We start from the raw sequence: 24436 nt of genomic DNA, 5'->3' as shown, positions 1-24436 counted from the left end.
GTACGTATGGCTGACATCTTTCCCAAATCCATTGAGAATGCTACTTTTCGTAAGGCATACTGCTGCCATTGCGTGCGATGATTGTGATGCTGTGCCCAACCGAACCCAAAGGGAAATAAACGAAGACCGATTGTCCTCATACCCAAGAGCGCACTTAGCAGCCCATCGATATCATCACGATTCTATTATTCTTCTGTAGGCATTTTTCATAATTTGTACTCTTTATCGCTATGTTGACCTTCTGATCAAGGCCTCTGAGACTCCTGTGAGGCTTGTCTCGAGGAGAGCCATGGATCAAAGGTGGTACAAGTCTACGGACACCCGAGTGCCCCATCAGGGTTAAGGCAAGCTTTATTCAGTCGCTTGTCAAACGAGTCATCCGAACCAGCGACATTATCATCTCTAGCGCTAACAAACAAGTCATCCAAACAAGAGGCATTATCGTCGCGGTGCTAACAACTGTTATCGAAATAACAGACTGCAAAACAAGAACACTTGCTGTCCTTTGAAACGATTCGAAACGGCCTTTGAAGGCGGGCCATTGGGTATTGATGGCTCGATACGCGGTTGACCCCTCCATTCACACCAGCCCCAACTCGAGGCGACGTCACTGTAGGTGAGAGCACGACCGTTCTGCGAGCCGGCGCGGGAGGGTTCAGACGCAAGGCATGCGATGGACCTGCCAAAACGAGCTCCAGGTCATGAACAACCGGCTCACCCCAATTTGGACCGGCGTCACGCCTGTGGTCAGTACTGACCATGATCAGCCGCGATCATAGGCGAATAGAGAGCAAACAGCTTCGCGAGTACACAGCCAGCCGATGCCAGGAAGGTGGGCGGGCGGAATAGACTGCTACTGTACCAGCTCCCACCATTGTGCGGATCATGTGCACCTCAGACCAGTGACAAGTTCATGTGGTATGTGGAATTACGCTGCAGGTGTGCTGAATCTGCCGAATTTCAATACGACTTAACGGAAACAGGTTCATCTATTTGCACATTTTATTTTGAACACAGCTGCAGCATCTCCTAAGTTGTGGGTATGATCCGATCTGCAAGTTGCTCGTTCTTTGCGTTGCAACATTTCTGCACAATTTCAATTTCATATGAACCAAACAGGGAGCAGAATGGGACACTTCAGATGAACTTGGACAGTCAGTAATAAGGCGATGGGAGAGTGGATTTTAACCCGCTTTTTCTTATCCAACGCTTATAACGTTCTTATTCCCCAAATATCAGGGGCTTCACTCGTTACTCCCCCACCCACCCCCACCCCACATACGCACATGCGGCGTCCGTGGCTGCCTCGCAGTTCGCACCGTCTTAGGAGGCTACAATGCCTTGCTGTGTTCCCGATATCCCGCACTAATGATATAACTTTTAATGGTCGGAGTGGGCAAAAATTCTATCATGTGTTTGCTGGAAGAAATCAACCCGCTATAGTCAAGTAACAGTTTAGAGAAGAGGTTATTTTGCCCAACGTGAATAAGTTGTTGGCACGGGTCATCAACGGCGAACGCTGTAGGTACAAAGACAATATCCACAATGGTACAGCGTTCTAGTCCATGTGGGTCTACGTCGAAGACATGGCGTGGAAGTTGCAGTATTTTAGCTGTTCAGGTATTGTCTGAGTTGAAAAGCTGTTTCTTTAAATGGCGGTTCTCTAATCGTTTAACAAAGTCAACCCCGTGGGCAGGGCAGATCATTTGAAACGGTGGAAGAGCTTATCCAAATAGGTTAGAAGCAAGGACAGGCAAGGAAAGTTACTGACGCTTCCACAGAACACACAAACAGGCTTCCCAGACTTTGTTTCTGTACTTCTCATTTTAATTACGCGACATGCTTTGCTGAGGGTGGGCAATGTAAGTCTGCCTTTTAGTTCCATGCCAGCGACCGGTGTTGTTAGAGCCCATCCTTGGCGTGCGGCAGGAATGCACGCGAGTTTACGACAGGTTTGTTTACGTTTCAGATTGTGCGCGAAGTTCGTAAGTGGATATCGGTTTTCGTTTGTTGTATGTTGTTCGGTATTGCCATTTAGAAGCAACCAAGATGACGATCGGTTAGTATGATGGTGTAATGTTTTTGTCTATGAATGATGCCGGACGCCCGGCTTTGAAATGAATATCTGCTGTTCGGCGCGGGCTCGGCCCAAGTTTGAATTTCGACAGCACTCTGAAAGATATCGATGTTTTTTGTTGGAAATTCCTTTTCTTCTGACCATTCCTTGATGCACATGAGGCGTTTTGCCTCCAGTGATGTTTAGCAAGTGTTCTTATTCCTTGTAGTCCTTTGGTGGTATGTGGTAGAATTATTGCATGATGTGAGTGGTGTGTGGCATGCCATTTCTAGAAGACTGTGATGTGCCTGTTCTGAAGGCAACAGTGAATTGTGTATCACCAATGACATTAAGTGTATCACTGTATGCTAACAGTTCAGTACCTCTTAAGCTTTCAAAATGTGTCTTTTTTGTCAGATGGTTCATTAAACAATCAGGGATGTGATGCGAGTATTTAATGGGGTGGAGCTGCCATGCTGAATTTTTTTTGTTCAAGTGATGGGTGCTTCCTGGTCAAATACGAAAGGGTCCATCACTTTGAGCTATTTTTGCATCTACTTTACCGAGCATTACAAGTACTAGTTATTGTGGTGCTCTAGTCATCAGTTTTGTGTATTGACATGTGCAGCAGTCTTTGCCTTCTGGCTGCGGTTCATTTCTTCAAGTAGTTTGCTGGTAAATCAGGGGTGTAGTGTTCTATTCAGTGGGGGGGGGGGGGGCAATTAAGTCCTCTCCCACATACTTTTCAGATGTAAGTGGGCCCCATTTGAAAATGTTTGTTAGTGCATTTTATGGACAAGTTGAGTTATTTTCATTGTTCAGTCCCCCAATTCATGTTGCAAAAGTATGCCCCTGTTGTGAATGCATGCACAATTTGGTGTTGCTGGTCATGCTAAGTTAAGGTGTCAGTCATGCATCCTTTGGTGAGGTTTTGATGAATTTTGTTTTTGGTCTGGCCTGGCTGCACCATATTTTGTCTAACACCAGGAAAGAAAAAGTTCTTAAGAAGGTTGGATGTCAATGTTTTTGTATAGTCCTGCTAAGTTGCTGCCTAAGTGACATGGTTGCATGTACTTACAATTTGCTAACACTTGCTTCCTTATATTTCAGCATTCAAGTGAAACCGCATCAGCTGTTAATCAGCCATAATATCAGGCAAGTCCCTGTGCTTTCCAAGCCAGTAAGGCACATTTGGAGTCATATGATAATAATCTAAGATGTGATGTGGCACATGATTGAGGGATTTGTGATTCATAAGTCAATGTTGTGTGCCATACAAGACAGTGTTCTTTGTTTTATGCACCCCATTTCACATTGTGTGTCCTGGCAATAAGATAAATTATGTAGGTACATATTGGGGCACTTTATTTGATGCAGTTTATAAATGGGCACTTACCCAGCACCCTTGAAATTGGGAGGCACCAAATTTAGGACAGAGGTGTCACTAGTTTCTAGGGTTTCTAGTCCCATTTTGAACCAGGATAATCTAGATGTCATTTCCCTTCTTTGAACTAGGGTAGTCTGACAAAATTGTTCCAGTTTGAATGGGGAAAATCTTGACAATACTCCCATATTGAAACAGAATGATCTGGAAAACACTGTCCCAGGTTGAATTTGTGACCTGTCATATGAGCACTGTGGCTGCTGGGAGGTGGGGGGTGGGATAGATTTCCCTGTTCCTCAGGGGTGTTTAGTGCCTTTGGCAAACATCTAGGCCACGTGGCACTTCGTATCCAGCCCATTGTATGACAATCACTGTCAGCTGAGGGTGACAGTTACCAAAAGGGTTACCAGGGTTACCAGGGTTGGGGTTACCAGGGTTACAGGTTACCAAACACCGTACCGTGTTGGGTTCAGGACTGTGGGAAAAGGCCTTGCTTCAGATGGGGGTCGGCAGTAATGGCCGCCGTGGCGCGCTTGTGGCTGCAGGGGCCCTCTGAGATGCTTAGTGCGCGTACCATTTAGACTTGGATGTTGTAGTGGATCAAGTAAGTGCATCAAGTGCATCAAGTGCGTAGTATCTTCAAAGTACGTACACATGGCGCGCACGGTCCACTTGTGGTCATCTACTTTTCGTCTTCCACTTCATCCTTACCCTGAACTTTTGGAATACCTTTTACAAACTGTCGCAAAAGTGGAGATCCGCCAGGAATGTGTAGTTTTCAGCAAAGCTGTGAATGGAATTGGTGAGTTTCTACGCCAACTGGGTGAAGTGACCAGTGGGGAACAATATTGCAGATGCTGAGCATTGCCTTCCTCCGCTAGCGGAAGAGGTTTTGCTGGGCTATCGTTGGTTGTGATCGTGGTTTTGCGTGAGTTGAATAATTCAAAGATTGGCGGTGCAGAATCCAGTTTCCACTGAAAGCATGACGATGCAGTCGCACAAGTGTAAGTGCAAAATATTACCGACTGACAGATAGGCATTTGGTGTGGGCACAACATTGCCACGGCAAAAATACGTGGATGAGTTAATATGAAGCAGGCTCGATTTCGGGCGCTTGCGATTCAATATTTGTTGGCGTTCCGCTACCACCTGTGAGAGAGTTGTCTCAACTTGACTCAGTGTGCCTGTATGTTTGGAAGGAACTTCGAAGTGTAATGCGGTTCCGCCATCACCAAACTCACTTGCACGTTCTGTTGAGCCTCTGGCCGGAACCTCTCATAGATGTGGCCCCGACGTTGTTCGTGGAAGGCATACTGATAGAGGGGAGGATGGATCTGGACGTCCAACAATTAAAAGGACGTGAACTGCCAGGCTCCCGTACTTCTGGTTTCGGTTTTGCCTTACATTTTCTGACGGACGAATGGAGGGTCGAGGATGTCCGACCATCGCGATTTGGCTTGCATTGGAATGTACCTGCATGTAGTCATATACTTAAATGCACCCACGGACAATTTTTGTCAATTCGCACCAAGCCGGAATAAGTCCAAACCGCGGATGGCCTGTCGTCATAAACTGTGATTGTGTCGATATATTGAATTTCCCAGAATGCGTTAGAATGAAGCGGCACTGTATGTAAATGAAGTGGCAATGATGCTTTGACGTACTCAGTCATAAACAATGACACGATGGCGCCAAAAGTAAGTCGTCGTGCACAAGACAACGGACAGTTCCACTCAAAGCTCACGGAGCAGCGCAGCGTTGGTATTACCGGCGTGGCGGAGCAGAGGGTTAGAGTTCTATAGCGGATATTTGCGTGGGAAATAAAGTGAATTGACTGCATGCGAATATAAATGCGTTTGGTCTTCCCGTTTAATGACCACATCTACAGGCCAGTGACAGTGCAAGCGGTCTCTCATCGTGCTACGCCATTCTCGATCGCATGTGGATTGCCTGAACGTGTTGCAGTGTATCCAGCTAGGCAATCTCGCAGCAAACTTCGATAATCTGCGCTCGCAGAGCGCTTTCGTCGACCTGTCAAGTGTTGCTACTCCATGACGCTAGTTCCAAATATCGGCACCAGGTGGCATGACGTGTGCGTGGTCGAGGTTTGGTGGCATTTGTGAGCTGTTCTGCGACAAACATTTTTTGGAGCGTGTGCATAAAGGCTGCGCGTTCCTTCCCTAACCAACGTTTTAGTTTGGTCTTCCGCTTGTTAAACGCGTTTTGTTGACTAATGATCAGGTGGGTACCTCCCCTTGCATTTCCAGCTGTTCCACAGTCGTTTCGGAGAGATTCACGGTTATCATCTCTTTCGATGTGAATAAGGATTAAAGTAACATTTTGTGTGACACGCACACACGCACGTGTGTATGCATTGGTTCCTGTGAATCCCCCGTTAGTTGGCGTTTGTACTCCGCGTACACAAAACTTATGCAAGAAATTTGGCGTTGGTATCGCACGGGTACTTCCCATGCTATTAAAGAAACCTTTAAGTCAGAGGGTGGGCGATTTTCGAGTGGAGCAGGCGCAGTTGGGTTCAACAGAATTCCAAGCGATAGCCGACACCGCTTTGCCGTCACGACAGCCTTTCGGTGGCCAGCTCTATGTGGCCTGGTGCTAAGAGCCCGGAGGAGGGACTTGGAGGGACTCTGAAGGCGGGCACGTGAACGGGCGACGCACTAGCCCAGGTCCACGCTCACCCATCAGTATGATAAAGGCTTTTGCCGAAAACTTTTGCGACTTAATTCTTTCTACAATTATGTTAAAATGGCTATTGCAAAGGGCAGGTGTGCTATAAACGCAATCACCGGAAATATCGTCATCTCAGTACCTCTTCCGCTGCTTACGGGTCTTAACGCAAAGACTCGAAACAACGTCAACGACGCCACGCCATGTGTTGCACAGGGGGGTGAAGCTAACCTTTCAAAGGACTCATGCTAAAGCCAATACTTAAATGTACCAATACTTGCATCTTGCTGTGGAAAGAACGTATGGTGACAAAAAGAAAGATATCTTATGGATCAGGAGGCGTCGTGACCTTCTTTTGCTTCTTCTGTATTGTTGCTTCTTCCGTATTGGTGCTTCTTTTGTTATTTATTTTTATCAGGTGGACCTGACCTTTTCCTCACTTTTGTGGGTTCTCGTGTCTCCCGGTCTTGTTACAATATTTTTTTTTCCATTTGTGATCAATTTTGTCGGCTCGCACACAGATGAACGCACGATACAGGATGTGCGTAAAGAAATGTGTTCCGACTGACAATTATGACTAATCATGGGCAAATGCTGCTGCTATCGATAGAGGTGAAAGTTATCTTGTACTTCCTGCAGACAACGAGACAAAGTTGTTGAGGACATCCTACAGTCGGACTGAGCAAGATGATTTGGTGGGCGTTTTGTTGGCAGTCGTGCATACATATTTGGTTTTCTTAATGTGCGTCCTGCGAACAGGAAAAATTTGGTGCCCGTGGGACTTCATTCTCAACGGTTTTTTCGATCTTATGGATCGACAGACTGAAAAGGGTTTGTCCGGCAGCTGGTCAGTGAGGAACATTGTGTGCAGCTATTACGGTGACGTCATTGGTCAACATCAGCAACATCCGTCCCCTCAAATCTATTCCAAACCATAGATAGTGTGGCTATACTTGTGACCTGCTATCCCCGTTTTGAAATGATGTCGTTATGTTGAAGTCCGCGGCGATACTTGATAGGATTTTCCCTTGTCCGTGTTGCCCAATACGTTACTTATATATATATACCCATATATATATATATATATATATATATATATATATATATATATATATACCCAATACGTTACAACTCCAATACGTTACTTGGTCCCGTCCACAACGGCGAGCACAGCATGCTCCGTCGAGCCGAAATACTTGTAATCGTGCTACTTATTATGCTGTTCGCTTTTAGTGATATGCTTTTGGAGAATGAGCGCTCTCCATTTTAGGGAACTGCGTATAACTAAGCGTTGTTCATGTAACATTTCGCAGATCACTCATTTCATGCGTTTGGTGCGGCACTTAAACATACAAATTGGCATGGGTTCTATATGGCATGACGTGACAATAAGAACTTTGAAGCTGTGCCGCCCCGCGGCTTGGGAGCTGTGCGCCTCTCTGCTCGCTCATTAGACGAATACATGGCTCATCAGTGACGGGTGAAGACTGCTCCACATGTTAGCGACAGCGGTTGGTGTCAGTTCGGGTATCAGGCGTGTACTGGTGCTGAAGACACCGGGGAAGCTTTCTGATACGGCGTCTTGGATGAACTCCAATACGTTAGTTGATCGGAAAAATACGCTCCGGAACTACTCTCCTGTTGCCACTTATTTGGAGAAATGGCTTGCTAGCTGTTTGATGTCTCCTCCTCAGCGATATTCCGCTGAATGCTTGTAAACATTTTTGCACTCTACCATACAGTTTATTTACACAAAACACGGGTATTTACACAGGTAACATGGTATCATTAAATAACATGCAAGCCTCGTTCGTACTTAGTATTCTCGCCACGACTGCACGACCTGTAGTCAGGGATAACCAAAAGGAGCTGTCATGTTTGCGCTGTCCCTCACTGCAGCATAAGGTCATACCTGTGATAGTCAGGTACCAGTCGCGCATAGCTTGGTTTGCCTACGAGCGCCACTAACAACAAACACTAGCGGAATGTCTGAGCTAAACACTTATAAGCACGGTATCAGCACTAGCGTGGTGTCCTCTGGTACGGAGGAGGCACGGCCTGGCATTCATGCTCAGGTAAACGAACTTTTTTTTAGAGAGAGAACGAACCCCGAAATGTTCTGTTTCCACAGCGACGTCGTTTGAAGAGCCTGGAGACTGAAGAGCTTGCGGCATGTTGAAAGGGATATAGCAAGGGGAGGTAAACGCTAGGCCAGGGAACCAACATACGAATCTGTTATGAAATGACATCTACTTGTGACTAATCCTCACTAGTCATAGTTGTGTGTAAAAGCGGGCACATGGTATTTGACACTGTTCAAACGCCTCTGTTCCGCCTGACCCATACAGGTCGCGTCCTGCTCTCGAGTAGCGCCCGCTTACGGGGCCTCCGAGTCACCAGTCAGTTGGGCCAGGTCTTCAGGCCGCTGGCGACGCTCAGGCTGGCGTTAAAGCTCTCTCCTCTCGCTCTCTCGCTCGCTGGGGGTGCCCCCGGCGGCGCACGCGGGCGGCGCGACTCGTGCGCCGCCGTCGCGGTCGCCTCGGCCCGGCTGGCACCGCGCGTCTGCCCGGCCGCCGGCCTCAATACTGGCGCAGCCGCGGCCGGCGCTCAAGCGGTGTCGGCGGTGGCAGCGCTGGCGGCGCTGGCGGGCGTCGCGCGCCGGTTGGGCCGGATCATCATGACGGACCGCTTGAGTGAGTAGTCCCAGCCCCGCCAGCGGTACCACACGATGCCTGCAACGCGACGACACGGTCATCTCAACGGCCGGTACGGGCGGAGGCGGAGCGGCGGCAGGCCGGCCCCGCACCGTCTTAGCAGTGGACCTTTGGTGTGGAAGTGATGGGTATGTGCAATATATCATGCTTAGGTAATGTTTGGTCCCTTGCCGCAAGTTTATGTTCTTTCAATCCTCTGCGCCGTCGCTTTAACTGCGCCAGTTTGCTGCGAGCTGTTCTTCCACCAAGTGACCCGGAAGCATTGTTGCGCCATTGTATGTGGTTGACCTCTGGGAGTTACCTTGCCGGGCGATGACGTCGTTCGGGTCAGTCAGATAGAGGCCGTTGAGGCCGCGGCCGCAGGAGCGCCACCACCAGCCGCCCTTCAGCATGCTGGCGCAGTTCAAGCTTGATCGGTCGTTGTCCCTGCAGGTCAGAACCGGCTGTTAGGCGGCGACTGCGAGACCAGGCTGGCCAATCACATCGGCATAACACCTTTTTGTTTTGTCCACGTGCACTGGGCTGTTTGGAAGTGTGCTAGGACAATAGCCGTTTAGGGTATAGGCTTCTCGCGCGAGACGCGAAGGAAGTTCGGGCAATTGCAGTTTTTCCTCCTTGGCTTTCTTCCTGAAATGCCCCGTGCTGGAGAAGCAATTTGTATGACTTATAAATACTTTCTGCGTACCGACCAAGTATGCAAGCTCCTCCTAACATCACCAGAAGGGCGTGCAAACATGGAGGACCTAGACAGGTTTTTCGCAGATGTTTCAAACATTTGGACGCGGAGTTCGTCAGATAGCAGTACCGGTGGCTGACGGTAGATGGCTGCACGGACCTGTCGTAGGTGGAGAACGGGCTCAGATTGCTGCCGTACCAGGGGTCGTTCATCGAGTCCCCGGCGTTACCCTCATAGCCGCCGATCTCCAGCTTGTAGTTGTCCTTCTCGCCGTGCATCTTGAAGTTCCGGTACTGAGCGTACCTGGAGAAAGGCTCAGTGCGGTCACTCCGGCTGGCGGCCATTCTTTTACCGAAGCTCTCGGTTTGAGGGCTGCGCTATGCCGAGAAAACTGAGATTAACCCCTGGTCTAAGACGTAGTGTGATATTGGATATTTGATTACCTCTGGTGGCTCACCTCGTTTCGCCGTCAAAGTCCTCCAGCTCGATACGCAGCTGGTAGTCCTCGGTGTTAGTCAGCATGAAGATGTTCTCGTTGCCGAGCCAGAAAGCCTTGGTGGGGTTGCCGAATCCCTGTTTGTACTCCTCCCAGGGCTGGTTGAAGCTGTGCTGTTCGGCCTCGTCGTAGTTGTCGCGTCTCTGCACCACCTGAACACGACCCGGCAGTCAGCAGCCAGCTGCCGGCTTACTGCTCAGGGGAGCGGCGGCTTTTCGACCCGGCTTCGGAAGGTCCCGAGTTCGCTTCTCAGCGGACCCATATTTCGCTAGCGGGATCCGACAATAAGTGAGGGATTCCCCAATACCATATGACAAAGCATCGATGAATAATCTGTGTAAAAGCGTATGCTGAATCCGGATGAGTGAAATGTTTTCAGTTGCCGTTAATGTTATGTACAACAGCCGCTGTCACCTAGCATTTGACACGGATCACTCAGGCCTCAGCATTTCTCAGTGTTGCACGGCAACCGTCGCCGTGGCAACGGATCTCGTGCGCAGCTCAACGCTACGTACCGTCCAGCCTCCGCCGGCCGTGTCCATGTCACAGAAGACGCGCAGGTACCAGTAGCTGGTGCCGTGGATCCGCAGGTAATACACGCCGGACTTGTTGACACCCTTTTCGCGGAACTCCTCGCACGAGTAACCCTGCGCGCGCGCGAAACAGCTGCTCAGCACGCGGACACCAGGCGGAGCGAGCGGCAGGACGGCGGCCATAAATGCCGATAGATCACGCGCCGATAAATGCTGCCGTCAAGGTGGAGAGGTGTCAATGGGCAGAGATATTGTGCGGTGCGCGGAGCGTCTCATCAGGCACGAGGACGTGTTGTGATGACCATGCGGATGTCTGCACACAACGTTCGACACTCAAGTGGGCGGGGGGGGGGGGGGGGGGCAGGTAGTCGAGAGTGCAGTGAATCGTACAATTCCTGATCGTGGCCGTCCCAGTGTCGCACCGGTGTTGCCTTTCCAGGGCTTCATGTCACGACTCAGCAGACGCCCAGCTGGCCTTGCTCGGCAGCGGACGAGTCCGTCCGTCATCTTTGCCAGCTAACTCACCCCGATGTTGATGTGCTCCTGCTCGCTGCCGATGAAGGCGAAGGTGGAATTGTTGCGGGCGGGCGGCGCGCGGCCCGGGAACACGATGCCGTTGGGTCGGCCGCGGTTGCCCGTGCGCGGCACGGGTGCCGCAGTCGTCGCCGGCTCGGTCGCCGTGTAGTTCTTGAACGCCTCCAGGAACTGCTGGTCCAGCAGGTCGAATGGAGCCTAGCGGGGCGCGGGGGACGTGGCGGTCAAACGTAGCTGACGGGGTAAGGCGAAGCGTAGCACGGGCGGCCGAGGTCAGGGTCACGGTGGCGGCGAGCCTCCTCTCTCTCGGTGGCGATCGAACGTTGTCCACGCGAAATCGGCATTTAGCACAAATTGTGTGTGTGCGTCGTGTTCGGGAATCGCATTCGTGGACCCGTGTTCCCGAGTAGTCATTGATCGGTGCCGGATTTCAGTATCCGTTGTGTAAAGGGTGTTGCACGGCTGACAGCCTCGACAGCGCAAGACATACAACAGGTCGTTTTTGTTAACGCATTGGGGGCTATTTCAGGAATACGGGAATGCAACTGCTCCTTTAGCGAGGCGTTTCTCTTGAGTGCAGTGGGCCATAGAGCTGCCTATTAGCGATTGAGGAAAGGAGTGGAATGCGAACGCCCCAGTTTCTCTCCTGTTTGCCATTGTTTTTCGGCCATTGACGGGCAATAAAGCGTGCCGTAGCAGGTGTCGCGGGAGCAAAAACTACGGTCGGCTTTCTTTCACCGCTGCTTCGCCCTCGCCCTAAACGGCGTAAAACGTGTCTCCGAGATCACGCCGAGTGGTAACTAGAGCTAAACATTTCGTTCGTCTCCGGAGTTCCAGGGGGCTTGATGGCATGGTAGATGGGGACTAACTAGAACGTGAACGTGGAAAGTCTCGGCGCGTGGTCGCACCACGCCCCTCGGGCATCAGCATGACCACCGTGTTGACTTGCGCGGCTTGAAGCTCGCGGTTGCGCCGCGCCCCCCGGGCATCAGTATGGCCACTGTATTTACTTGCGTGGCTTGTAGCGATTCTCAACGACGCGCGTCGCGCTGCGTCTGTCTGACAAGGGTTTGGAAGTTCAGATATTCGAACATCCCTGTCTGAATATTGGGGATTTGTGTACGCATTGTCTGGATTATGTGCTGCTGAGCGTTTGGCGGCGCGGCACAGTCACACACGTGATCGATTGCGTTCCGGGTCGACTATTTATCAGGTCAAAGACGGAGATTGTTGGCGAAGGTCAACACGGGAAATCTGTCAGTTTTTGCGGCAGGCCAAGAACGTCAGGTGTAAGCTGCGTAGGGATCGGTGCCGACGATTTGTTGAAGTGTATCCGTCAGAGGCGGCGACATTTGATTGTTATTCGAGCTATCTTCAACCGACCGTTCAATCTTGGCGCTTCATTGTACACTTCTTGGCGCATACAACTGTACACTATTGCACTTAGAACAGAACAGCGAACATTTTTGTTTAGGTTTCGTGTCGCTGCGAGGCATGGTCTTGTACATATGAGCATACAGGGCTGACAAACTCCGATTTCCCGGAAACTTTGGCATTTAGCCTGGCATAATGCGGTCAATTATTGACCTGGAAACATCAGACTTGTTGCCAATCATAGGATCATCTTGTTGAGATCAATCCACTGTTGCTTTCCACTAAGGCCTATCTTTCTAAGTTAAGAAACGATAGGGGAGGCATCGCCCCTTGTAAGTCCGCGTTATGAAAAACGGCGAATCAAGGCGAGGATTGATATCTACCGTAGCGTTGCAGTGCTATGAGCGAAGACTTGCCTGCGTCAAATAGGATACGCTGCGAGGATTTAAATATGTTCCTAAGAATCACTGTGCTCTGTTCGTCGCAAAAGTTAAATTGAATATTCTGTGTGGCGGGGATTGGGAAGTCGGTTCATAGCCTGTGAAGCTCTACAACTTTGGGTTTTGATTGGTTCCACAATGGACATAGGAGTTTTCTGGCTGAAATGATTTTTTCCTATACCAGGAGACATTGGAGAACTTTCAAACATTGGAACTGACTTCGGCGTCCAATGATTCGCAGAGCCCCAATGCTCAGTCCAAACACACGAATGTTGTCAACCGGAATGTTCAGCTCCAGTGGCATCTCTCCGCCGCTGCTCTCACTGAGGGCCCGACGGGACCGCGGTGGGCCTTACCACCCGCGGTGTATGACCTCACCTTGCCGAGCCGGGAGCGGGGACCGACCCCTGGCGGACCAGGACGTCCCCGCGGCGACCTCACCTCCTCGCCGAGCCAGGAGCGGCGGACCGGGCCCTGGCGAACCGGGACGTCCCCCGCGGCGACCTCACCTTGCCGAGCCGGGAGCGGCGGACTGACCCCTGGCGGACCAGGATGTCCCCGCGGCGACCTCACCTCCTCGCCGAGCCAGGAGCGGCGGACCGGGCCCTGGCGGACCGGGACGTCCCCCGCGGCGACCTCACCTCGCCGAGCCGGGAGCGGCGGACCGACCCCTGGCGGACCAGGACGTCCCCCGCGGTGACCTCACCTCCTCTCCGAGCCAGGAGCGGCTGACCGGGCCCTGGCGGACTGGGACGTCCCCGATCGTGACCTCACCTCCTTGTCGAGCCGGGAGCGGCTGACCGGTGCCGTGGCCGTCGTGGGCCGGGTGGGGAAGGCCACCGGGCGGATGAAGCGCTTGCTGTTGTCGGTGGCGCGGCCGCCGACGCCGTAGACGCCCGTCGTCACGCGCTGCTTCTCGTCAGCGGCGCCACCGTCGGCGTGGCCGCGCGCCGAGCCGCCGTGCGTGTTGAGCCGCTGCTCCACCATGCCGAGGTTGTCGATGATCTGCTTGGTGCGCTCCTGCAGGTCGCTGTGGATGTCGTTGATTGCTCGCTCCTGGCGGCTGGTCGTGTGGATGAGCTCGTCGGACTTGGGTACCAGGTCATCGATCGAGGACTTGGTGCCCACCACCACGTTCCACACCTCGTCCATCTTGGACGAGACGTCCATCAGCGGCTGTATCTTGTTGACCAGTACGTCCAGCTTGGAGCGCGGCGCCGTGCTGTTATCGCGCGGCTCCTCCAGCAGCACGCCGGAGACGGCCGACACGGACTTGATGACGTCGGAGAGGTTGTCCGACATCTGGCCCATGTGGAAGTTCAGCTTGGTGTCCATGGCCACCACCTTGCCGCGGACCTCGTTCACCACCTGCACCATCTTCTCGGCGTCCTGGGGAGCGGGACCGGGGTTAGCCGCGGTCACCGGGACGTGGCATGACATGGCCCGGCGGCGACAGCGAACGCATGACGCACAAGCTATACTCGGGCGGCTATTGTGTCCTGACCTTAATCACTACATTGTGACCATTGGTGCCGATAATCCGCGTCGATGACTCTCCATGACTCACCAGCCGTTCAGCGGCGTGTGGGCGCCTTTGCGCGGTGAACTCACCTTGACCAGCTGGTGGGAGACGTCCTGCGTGGTGCGTCCGCGGCCGCGACCCGGCGCGCGCTTCACCTGCGCGGAGCGCGTGCTGGCCGCTTCGTGCGCGTTGCGCGCGCTGGCCGCCTGCCGCTGCGACGACGATCTGCGCTCCGGCGCGGCCTGCGTCTCCAGGCCGTCCAGCGCCTGCTGCAACTGGTCCAGGCGCTCCTGCACCGCATCTAGCTGCTGCTCTATGCGCGAGCTGGCTGGCGGCGGCTGCACGCGTGCCGTCGGCCGCAGCACGGGGCTGGCGCCGGCGCCGCTCAGCTGCTCCTCCAGCCGCTCCACTCTGCGGGCGGGGTACGGCGGCGTCACGCGCGGCCGGCGCCGGATCCCGCTGACAGCCCACCCGGGCAGGGTTCGGTACACTCGGCCGAATTGTAGCTGCATGCTGGCTCGACCGTTTCTCACATTGCAAGGTCTCCAAATCAGAAGCAAATTCATTACAATCTCATTAGATCCACGATCGTCTGCTAGTGATTTTAAGGACGCGCGCGATTTTCGTCCGCGCGCTCGGCGCAGTCAGCGTGCTGCGGAGGCGCGGACGCCGCCCAGCGCGCCGGTTCGGGTCTGGGGCAGCCCTGAGCGCCGCCGGTGACGGCGGGCGTGGTCCGCGGCCGCGTCAGTTCGGTCACGATCTTAAGCCGGTCCCGTTTGATCCCCTGTCTGAGTGTTGGGCGTGCAGGCCAGCTCAAGGCCTGGCTCGAGGCGGTGTGTCGAACGTCGCCGTTCCTGTTTGCTGGTCTTTACACTGATTAATGTGCAGTTGCGGCGGCTGGCTTTTTACGTTCGTTAGTTTTTGGACCGTTCGAATGGAAATCTCTAAATAGCGATCGATTTGAACAACCATGTCTGAACGATTGCCTAAGCGCGACACGCACCGGAACACCCTTCGTTTTGGGCACCGAATGCTGTTAGGGAATACGACTTCTGGTCGCCTCGTTGATTTTAGTTGTGCGCGCAAGATGTGCAAGATGCGACAGAAACCAGAGACACGTGGCAGCCGCAATGCCCGCAGTCTGGCGGGGTTGCGCCACCTGCCGTGCTGCGGCAGCCCCATCAGGTCACGTGACCGGGGGGGGAGGGGGGGGGGCGGCTCTGGAGAATCGGGCCAGCTCCCCGTGCGGCGCATTGTTCTTGGTCGCGATTCCAGGCGGCGTTACATCAATGTCAGGCTTGCATATCCGCTAGCATTAATTTTGCGCCCAATCTACTTACAGAAACATGACATCGCGCAGACAATGGTTAGGATTTGCGTCGGTTGCGGCGTTGCTGAGTACCGTGTATGTATTGCCGGTGACGTTTGGACAATCATTTGCTCATGCACAGGCTATGCACCCGACACCGGAGTGCCGCGTCTGCTGATAAATCGCTCGCATGGGAACGTTTGCAAAAATGATTTGCCATTCTGGAGCACCTCCGGCTCGTGACTTCCGTCTCGGGGCCGCGGTGTCAGCCTTTGAGTGCAGTGACGTAGTATTCTGTTTTTTGGTCATAATCTTCAGTGGAACTCACAAGTCATTCCGAGACTCCTGTCGTAAAATGTCTAGATGATATCTGCGGTAAGGGCGGATTTAGTGTTTATTGTACTCTAGCCGAACGTGCTGAGGGGTACCTCGTCCTCGTCGCTTTTTCTCGGATGTAGACGTTTCACCTTCGCTTGCAGAATCGTGTCCCGGGTTTGATGCACGTGGGCGGGCGGACTTTTCCCTGAATGCGCCGCTGGCAGTCTCATGACCTCAGGGAATCCAGTCTCTAATCGCTGCCGGGCAGGCGGCTCAGCGATGTGTCAGCATTGACGGCTCTGGGCTAATCCCGGCGACAGGTGACGTCAGCGCCCCCTCTCCTTCTCTAACCGCGCCCGTCGCCCACGCCGCGTCTCGATTATCCGCAGCCGTTGCACTGCGCCCGCCGCGGTGCGTGACGGGCTGCGCGCGGCCGGCCGCGCTCCTGGTGTTGTTGGGAGCCGCTCCGGCGGCGGTCAGCCGGCTCGTTAGTGGGGACAGCCTCCCGCCGCCGCCCCCCCCCCCCCCTCCCAATTGGCCCGGCCGGCCCCACCGCGCAGCGCCTTCATCGGCCCGTACGCCGGCTGACGGCGGCGTTACGCTCTCGTTGACCCGGTGGCCCTGGCAACCGCTGATTGGTCGGGGAGGTGTCCCGCGCGGGTCAAGGTCGCCGGTCAAGGTCGCCGGCGTCGGGGCCACGTCCCAGCGGCGTGCTGCGGCGCTCGGGGGCACCGAGACGCGTCACGTGACACCGCGCCGGGCGATGGTATCGCGGACGACTGGGCAGTCGCAGCGGCGCGCTCCCCAGGCGGCGGCGACATCCGTCAGCGAGCCGGCGCCGGAGACCGTGGCGCGCCGACAGGCCGTTTGTATCGGTCGTCCGCGGTCGGCCGGACGTCGGGCGGCGGCGCCAGGCGTCGCCGCCGGGGTGTCGGTCGCCCGGCCGTGTCGCCCCCGGCCCCGGCGAAACCGAGGCGCCCGGCGGCCGACGGCGGTACGCGCTGGCGGTCGCGCGCCGCCACCGCAGCGCGGTTACAATCGCGCTTTATCGTCCGAAACAGGCGCTCGTCAGGCCGGGGAAAAGCGGCGCCTAATTAACGGCGCGCCGCCGGCCGGGCCATGTGTGGCCGCTGCGCCAGTGAGCGGTGCTGGCGACACGCGCGCGCGGACCGGCCCGCCGCGCCGCCGTCAGGACGCTGACTCCGGGCCGTAGCTGGCGACGGTCACGACTCGGCTCTGACTGCCTCCGTCGTCGGGGCGCTGGCGGCCTGCCGCTGGACCATATCCACTGCGCGGCGGTGCAGGGTGGCGAGGGAGGTGTGAAGTCTGGGCAGGCGCCTGTTTAAAGCCGGTTTGAGGCCTGTTTGAGGTCTGTGCCGGCCTCATGCCTTACACTGTCCAGCCGGACATGTCACTGCTGTATTCTGCCGGCTGGTCAGGACTGACGTTTTAATTTGGACGTGCTGATTAAGCCCCAGCGCGGTCGGGTTCGGAAATACTCCTGATGGTTTGATGCGGCAGTGGTGACGGAGTAAGCGCGCTGTTTCAAAATGTGCCGGCGCGTAGGGACCCGGATCTCTCGCTACCTGGGTCGCCTTAAAAGGAGGGGATCGCGGGACCGGGCGTCACGGCCATGCGGCAGGCCTACCTACCTGCTGAGGATCTTGGCCGTCATGTTGTTGCTCTCCTGGAGCCGGCCGTCCATGATCTCCATGTGGCGCATCACCATGTGGATGGCCCTCTCGATCGTGTCGACGCGCTTGAACTTGTTGTCCAGAGAAGAGATGAGCACCTCGAACATATTGTACAGAAGCGGGTCCCTGCAACGTCGGGCAATGTTAGCACCGGACTCGGGCGGCGATCACAGACAAGGGTGAAAAGCGTGCCAGTGATCATTGCAGACGGGACTCGTGGGTGCTGTCTGAAGTTGGTGAGGGTGTTGGTGTCCGAAGGCGGTTGCTGCGCAAAGCGAATGCTGGGGAGACTGCATGGAGACTGCGTGGAGACTGCATGGGGACTACGTGAAGACTGCATGGAGACTGCATGGGGACTGCGTGGAGACTGCGTGAAGACTGCACGGAGACTTTGTGGAGACTGCGTGGAGACTGTGTAGAGACTGCGTGGAGACAGCATGGAGACTGCGTGGACTAGGATAGGGTGTGGCTGAGGCAGTCACCAGTACCACTTGTAGGGCAGCCTACAAATACAGGGCTAATGGTGTAGTAGGGATAACACAGCATAAACAATCTTGTTAAGTTTAATGCCAACACAAATGGCCTAGCAATTCGAAATGCTTGTCAGCATCATCCTATTGCAAAATTATTCGCCAATGCGTGTTGTTTTTGTCCGGAAGATATTTTACAGAAGCATTAAACAAGATGCATGACTACTACAACTATACAATTCTCAGCTTCCTGCTGTTCTGGTTAGTGCGTTAAGAACTGTACATCTCCCCGCTGTCTGTTGCTGGGGTTAGTGAGAGGCCCTGTAGCGGCGGCGCGGCTGTGCGTGACGGTCCTTTGTGCGTGCAGTGCCGGCCCAGGTCAGGTCAGGCGCGTCGCTGCTGCGACAGCGGCGGCGGCGGCCGTCACGCAGCACGCCGCCACCGGCGGCCGGGCGGCGGCGCTGGGGCGGCGGCGCGGCCTAGGACGGCCCGGCGCCGACCCTCGGGGAGGCTGGCAGCGGGCCGCCGCTCTGGCGGCAGCGAGGCGGCCCCGAGCCCTCCCGGCGGTGGAGGTTCTCGGGACCGCGGATGAGGCCGCGCGGTGAGCTCAGCTTGAGGTGCACAACCATTGCATAATCATGGCTGTAACTGCGGTGGTGAGTGCAGAAGCCTGCTCGTTTTTATCCGCTGCGGTCGTTACGACTCACCCGCGCTCGACCTTGCGCAGGGCATTCAGTATGATGATCACGGCTAGGTGAGTACATGAAGACTAAGTAATACACGTTCTGCGGTTTTGACGCCAGGTGGTGAGTGTCCGATACAATGGTATTTGAAACGGTATTTTATGGCTGCCAGTAAAAACGCGGCGAAGCTTCATAGAAGTAAGAAGAGATTGTTGGACATCTTTGCAAGATATGACCCATGTGAAAGCAAGGCGACTGTCGTCAGCAACGGTCAACAACAGTGCAGCGTAATCCCCGTCGTCAAGATAAACGTATCGTGCAACGTCACAACAAATGCCGTCTGACAAATACGCGACGCGGGCCGATGTTGTGCGGGACTGCATGGCTGCTGTAGCTGCCGTAGCTGCCGGTGCGGCTGCCGTAGCTGTGAGTGGGTGTGTTAGGCGTGGCGGCTAGCGCTGCCGTTAGGCGCGGCGGCGGCCACCTCGGCCGTCCCGTGCGCGGTTACTGAAGCCAAGCCAAGCCAAGCCAAGCCAAGCGGGGAGCGGCTGGTGGAGCGCTCTGCGAGCCGGCGCCACCGGCAGGCGCCGCTTACCAGAGCAGGTCGGTTTCGGCGAGTGGCGCCGCCTTGCGTCTGAAACGCAGACAGCGGGTCACGCAGGGAGGGAGCTCAACCCGGCCTCGCGGACGGCAGGCGGCGCGCCGACGGCGGCCGGTCCTCCGCCACTGGTGTCGGTTTGACGGCGTCGATCGAGGCAAGCGACTCCTCGAAAGGGGGTAGTAACACCTGGTCTATGCATGAGTGCCGCGCGCGCTCAGGCTGATGAGATCAGCTGCCGCCGGGTGCTGTGCCGTGCGTGAGGGGAGGGAGGGAGGGAGGGGGGACAGGCTCGCGGCTCTCCGGCCGTGACGACGGGTTGGAGATGTGGCAACGCGACAACAGCGGGCGCTGGCGATGACATCGTGCGCAGAGGCGCTGACGAATGTGCGCCGGCCGCTGGCGCCAACTGATCCGACACGCCACGGCCCGCCGAAGAGCGGCGCCTTGTTAGCGGCCGGGGCCGGGTCGCGGCTGAATGCCCGCACGGCCGCCGCGTGGCCGGCGACATCGCCGGCGCCGTTGGCGCGCGCGCGAACGGCGGGCCAGGGTCGGCACGCCGCGCGGCGCGACGCCGAGTGCCAAATGACTGTTTTCGGGGGTGTCTCGTGACGGCGCGCGACAGGCGCGCGCGCGGCGCGTGACAGTGCAGTGCCGGGATGCGGGGTCGTGCCGGCCGCCGAAGGCTGCAGCGGCGCGCGCGACGGAGCCCCCGGCCCGGCGAGGCATGGGCTCCGGCCGAACGGTGGGCCCGTCGTGACCGGATTAGCGCGCCGGGTGTAAAGCATGCTTGATGGGGACACGGCGCCGCACGCTAGTATCGATTGTGCAACGGCCGACCCGTCACTGCTTCATGCTGCGTACTGGGTCACGGGTCCCAGCAGGCCCGTCGCACCACGCGTGCCACATGCTTTCCACGTCCGAGGCCACTGTTGTGTCGGAACACGGATGGCCCGCCGACGAAGGGTGGATCGCATCGAGGTCGTCCTCTAATTTCGAAAAAGAGGCGGTCACTTGGTTGGCTGGGCCGCACGCAGGCAAAACTCAGTTGCGTGCTGCTGGGGTCCATCCTCACTATCATTTTCTGCATGGACGCCGGTGTGCTACACCAACTTAACGTTAGCCCCCGTACGGCTCCCTGCCCAGTCTGCTGGCCGCTTGATGATGCCTGCCGCGTGACATCACGATTTCGTGCGACTGGTCTGTAGTGACTCAGGACTTCCATGCTACTGTGTTCTTTTGTTGTATGATTAACTACGCCGCTGTGATTAAGCCCATGCGGTCGTTTTCGCACACTTACAGGCCGTGATGTCACTCAGGAGCTGTGTGGTACGTAATTGATGTTCGGTTCTGAAGGACAGCTTGTCCGGTGGAGGCCTCCAGTCGCGTCCGGTTCGTCGGGCCCGTGTGTGTCGTCAAGTTCCGAGATGATAACCTTCAGTGGTACGTCCCAATGCGGGGACGTACCACATATCACATCCCGGCGTGGGTCCCGTTCACGCGTAAGTCGTCACATTAAGTTTGGACACCAGCTCGCCCGAGCGCCACGGTCCAAGAGACTCTCCGTCCCATTGTCTCCGTCTCATTGGCTTCTCCCGAGCGCCCGGTGCTCGGTCCCGCACCACGGGTCGGGCGGCGTCTTGACGCCCTCTCTCCGCCAGTGCCCCCTCTCCCCGTCCCCCTCCCCGTGCCGCCGCCGGGCACGCGCGGCGGGCGGTCTGCGGCCTGCGGCTCGGGTGTGGCCCGTCTCCCTCCCCCCGCCCGGCCTCATGGCCGCTGCACGGCGAGCCGGTTTTTCTCTCCTGTTTGGATGACCTGTGTGTGGGGCGGCCGGCGGCGCGGCGCCAAGCAGCCTCGGCCCTGCCCGGCCCTGCCCGGCCCGGCCGCCGCTAATGACACCGCTCAAGGCCCCGGCTGCCGGGCCGGCGTCTGCTGACTGGCCGCCGGTCGCCGTTCGGCCGGGGCCGCGGGCGACAGGTCGGTCACGGCGCGCGCGCGCGCGCGCGCAGCCGCCGCCTCCGCTCGGCCGCGGCGGAGGCGGCCAGCCTGCCCGTCTGCAGCTCCCCGGCGCCCACGGTCCTCGCCGCGACGCCTGCGGCGAAGGCCGGCCCTCCCTGGCGCTAGCTCATGCTCAGCCTTGGAGGCCGGCGCCACGGCGCAGGTGTTTGTTCTCGTCTGCCCGCCGAATAGCGATGAGAACGGCAGGAGCGTCGCGGAAAAACTGGGGACTCCGGCGCGCCGCCGGAATGAACGATGAGGAATTGGGCTTAAAAACGGCGCGAATTGTTGTGGTTTCCGTTATGTCACCGCCGTGGGAGATTTTTGCGTCGGCGTCTGTTGCATTCCGACGCGACTTTATCTCTGCGCGTGGGCATCACAGATGTAATCGCCCGTGACAACTTGTCGCGGTTCAAGTGGGCGCTGCCGTGGTACGGAGTCATTAGGCTTCTGTGATGCACTCCCTCGATGCGTACATTCTGCAGCCATGTGGGTAACCACGTCGTCTCCGCCAGCACCTGTTGGTCTCACCAGCGGCTGCCAGTTATGCCGGGCACGTTTGTGGGTCACGCACGAGACGTGAGCAGGTCGCCATCTGCCGGCTCCATGAGATGCGCGTACTTCGGGTGCCAGCCGCCGCACTCATTACCCCGTTTCCACTGGACATTTCCGGGTCACACCTCCGCACGAGGCCGCTGCCGGACAGGCAGCGGTGCCACCTCTGTGTGTGAGTCCGCGGACGGGTGGCGCTTGGCCGGCCCCGGCGCGCCCCCGGCAGCCACGGACGCGTCCTTGTCCGGGCCGATGACACGCGCCTTTGCCGGCTGTGGTGGCGCGCCGGCCCAGCTGTCGACGCGCGCCCGCGGCCACCTGTGGTTGCCTGCCGACCGGAGGGCGGCTGGCCTTGACCGAGCGGCGCGGTGGCCCGCGTGACAGCCGGGTTTGATCAGATGATCGGCCGGTCGCACCGCTGTTTGACCGGCGACAACAGACACTCATTGCCTGGTTTCCGCTGCCGCAGATGCCGAGGCGCGTCGCTGTCGGAGGCCGCGCCTGACGGGCCGACGCCGGCACTTCCCGACGCTGACAGGTACGTGCGCTCGTCGCCGGTCTGTCCGCACCGCCATCCGACCGGTGGCACCGCCAGCTGACCGGTCAGCTGACCCGGATCGCGCCGTCAGCTGGCTAGGGGCCGGGGGCGTCGGCGATAAATCTTCCACCCCTCGCCCACCCGCTGCCATCCCGGCGCTCAGCGGTGCATCCGCCGCCGTCTCGGCGCTCAGCGGTGCATCTGCCGTCCTGGCGCTCAGCGGTGCATCCGCCGTCCCGGCGCTCAGCGGTGCATCCGCCGCCGTCCCGGCGCTCAGCGGTGCATCTGCCGTCTTGGCGCTCGGCGGTGCATCCGCTGTCCCGGCGCTCAGCGGTGCATCCGCCGTCCCGGCACTCAGCGGTACATCCGCCGCCGTCCCGGCGCTCAGCGGTTTATCTGCCGTCCTGGCGCTCAGCGGTGCATCCGCCGTCCCGGCGCTCAGCGGTGCATCCGCCGCCATCCCGGCGCTCAGCGGTTTATCTGCCGTCCTGGCGCTCAGCGGTGCATCCGCCGTCCCGGCACTCAGCGGTACATCCGCCGCCGTCCCGGCGCTCAGCGGTTTATCTGCCGTCCTGGCGCTCAGCGGTGCATCCGCCGTCCCGGCGCTCAGCGGTGCATCCGCCGCCGTCCCGGCGCTCAGCGGTGCATCCGTCGCCTACCCGTGTCAGATTAACGGGGACGAGGCGGGCCGCCGGGCCAGCGAGCAGTATTGCACAGCACAGGGACGTGCGGACAGGCTTGCCCTGACGAAATGCCGCGCCCCGTCCGACGACACTGCACACGGCGTCCTCCGGGGACGCGGGGATTGCCAGTGCGGCGATACAAAACCTGTCCATGGATGCGGGGGCGGTTTGTTGTTTACTCTTGCTGTCAGGCGCTCCTGCATGGCGACGCAACGAGGAAAGCACGGCCTTGAGCTAGGTGTTCCGTAACGGCTCGCATTTGGCATGCTTCGGAGTCATTTGATGGATGGCATGTCTTGAACAGTCTGTGCCAGTGGGGCTCAGTCGTAATTTTAAATTAAGATTTCCTCTTACATCAGTGTCTCTGATTGAATTACTCGGTTGCCAAACAACGTGACTTTTGCCGACTCATTGCTTCAGGGGCATGTTTCGCGTTCTCAAGTGGTGCTTGGCAATGCAAGTTGGCTGCATTTCTGTATCTGTGATATTTTGTGTTTGCGTGTAATTAAACCATGATAAGGCCCCTCAAGCATACACGCATAGTTTGGTTTAGCGAAACTGAAATCGTGTGTCATACGCGAGATCCTCCCGCCTCTGCAAGACCACAGAGGCACAATGATCCCCTTTAAATGTCAGCGATCTGAGGCGCCACGCCCCGAAGAACCGGAGCGTCCATCCGCGCGCGCCCACGGTGCCGACGCTGCCTCCGCTCTGTCCGGACCCCCGCCCCTCAACAACACACCGGAATGGCCACCTTTACTGCAGTGGCGTATTGATGGCCGTGTCGGCCTCCGGCCTGACCGACATTCGTCGAGCGGCGTGGGCGTGCGATGTCGGCGCGCGCGCCCCGCCGCTCCCAGCTGACTAATGCGCGCCCATGAATCCCAATGAGCCAGGCCCCGCCTTCGGCTTGCGCTGTTGTGCTGCCGGCCGGGCGGCGAGCGCCGTCAGGTCGCGGCGCCGGCCGGCTGTTTGTTCTGGCCGGCGGGGAGGACCACGCACGGCCGGTGGGGGGCCGGTGCGGCGGCGGCGGCGTGGTGGCGGGCGCCGCCGCTTCTGACGGCTTGTCGACACGGCAGCCGGCGACCGGCGGTATTCGCCCGGTCGAACCGGAGACGGTTGGACGGCGCTCTCCGTGGTGCTCCGCCGACGAGCCGTGGCGACGCTCTCCGCGCT

At 57.1% G+C, this 24436-nt stretch overlaps 1 protein-coding gene across 1 annotated transcript in view; it reads right to left on the bottom strand.

Moving 5' to 3' along the window:
* Positions 1–8735: 8735 nt before the first annotated feature.
* The window catches only part of LOC119102361 (uncharacterized), a 30114-nt gene continuing 14413 nt past the window's right edge, over positions 8736–24436 (bottom strand). The window contains exons 3-12 of the mRNA XM_037225730.1: positions 19487–19525; positions 17697–17864; positions 14507–14828; positions 13670–14284; positions 11073–11279; positions 10530–10661; positions 9976–10166; positions 9678–9821; positions 9144–9268; positions 8736–8860 (exon numbers count right to left, since the gene is read on the bottom strand). Coding sequence (XP_037081625.1) covers positions 8736–8860; positions 9144–9268; positions 9678–9821; positions 9976–10166; positions 10530–10661; positions 11073–11279; positions 13670–14284; positions 14507–14828; positions 17697–17864; positions 19487–19525 — 2068 coding nt within the window. The remainder of the gene's footprint in view (positions 8861–9143; positions 9269–9677; positions 9822–9975; positions 10167–10529; positions 10662–11072; positions 11280–13669; positions 14285–14506; positions 14829–17696; positions 17865–19486; positions 19526–24436) is intronic.

This window comes from Pollicipes pollicipes, unplaced genomic scaffold, assembly GCF_011947565.3.
Source record: "Pollicipes pollicipes isolate AB1234 unplaced genomic scaffold, Ppol_2.1 Scaffold_5724;HRSCAF=6776_pilon_pilon_pilon, whole genome shotgun sequence".
NCBI lineage: Eukaryota > Metazoa > Arthropoda > Thecostraca > Pollicipedomorpha > Pollicipedidae > Pollicipes > Pollicipes pollicipes.
The sequence above is the reverse complement of the archived record's forward strand: the minus strand, read 5'-3'. Positions and strand labels throughout refer to the sequence as shown.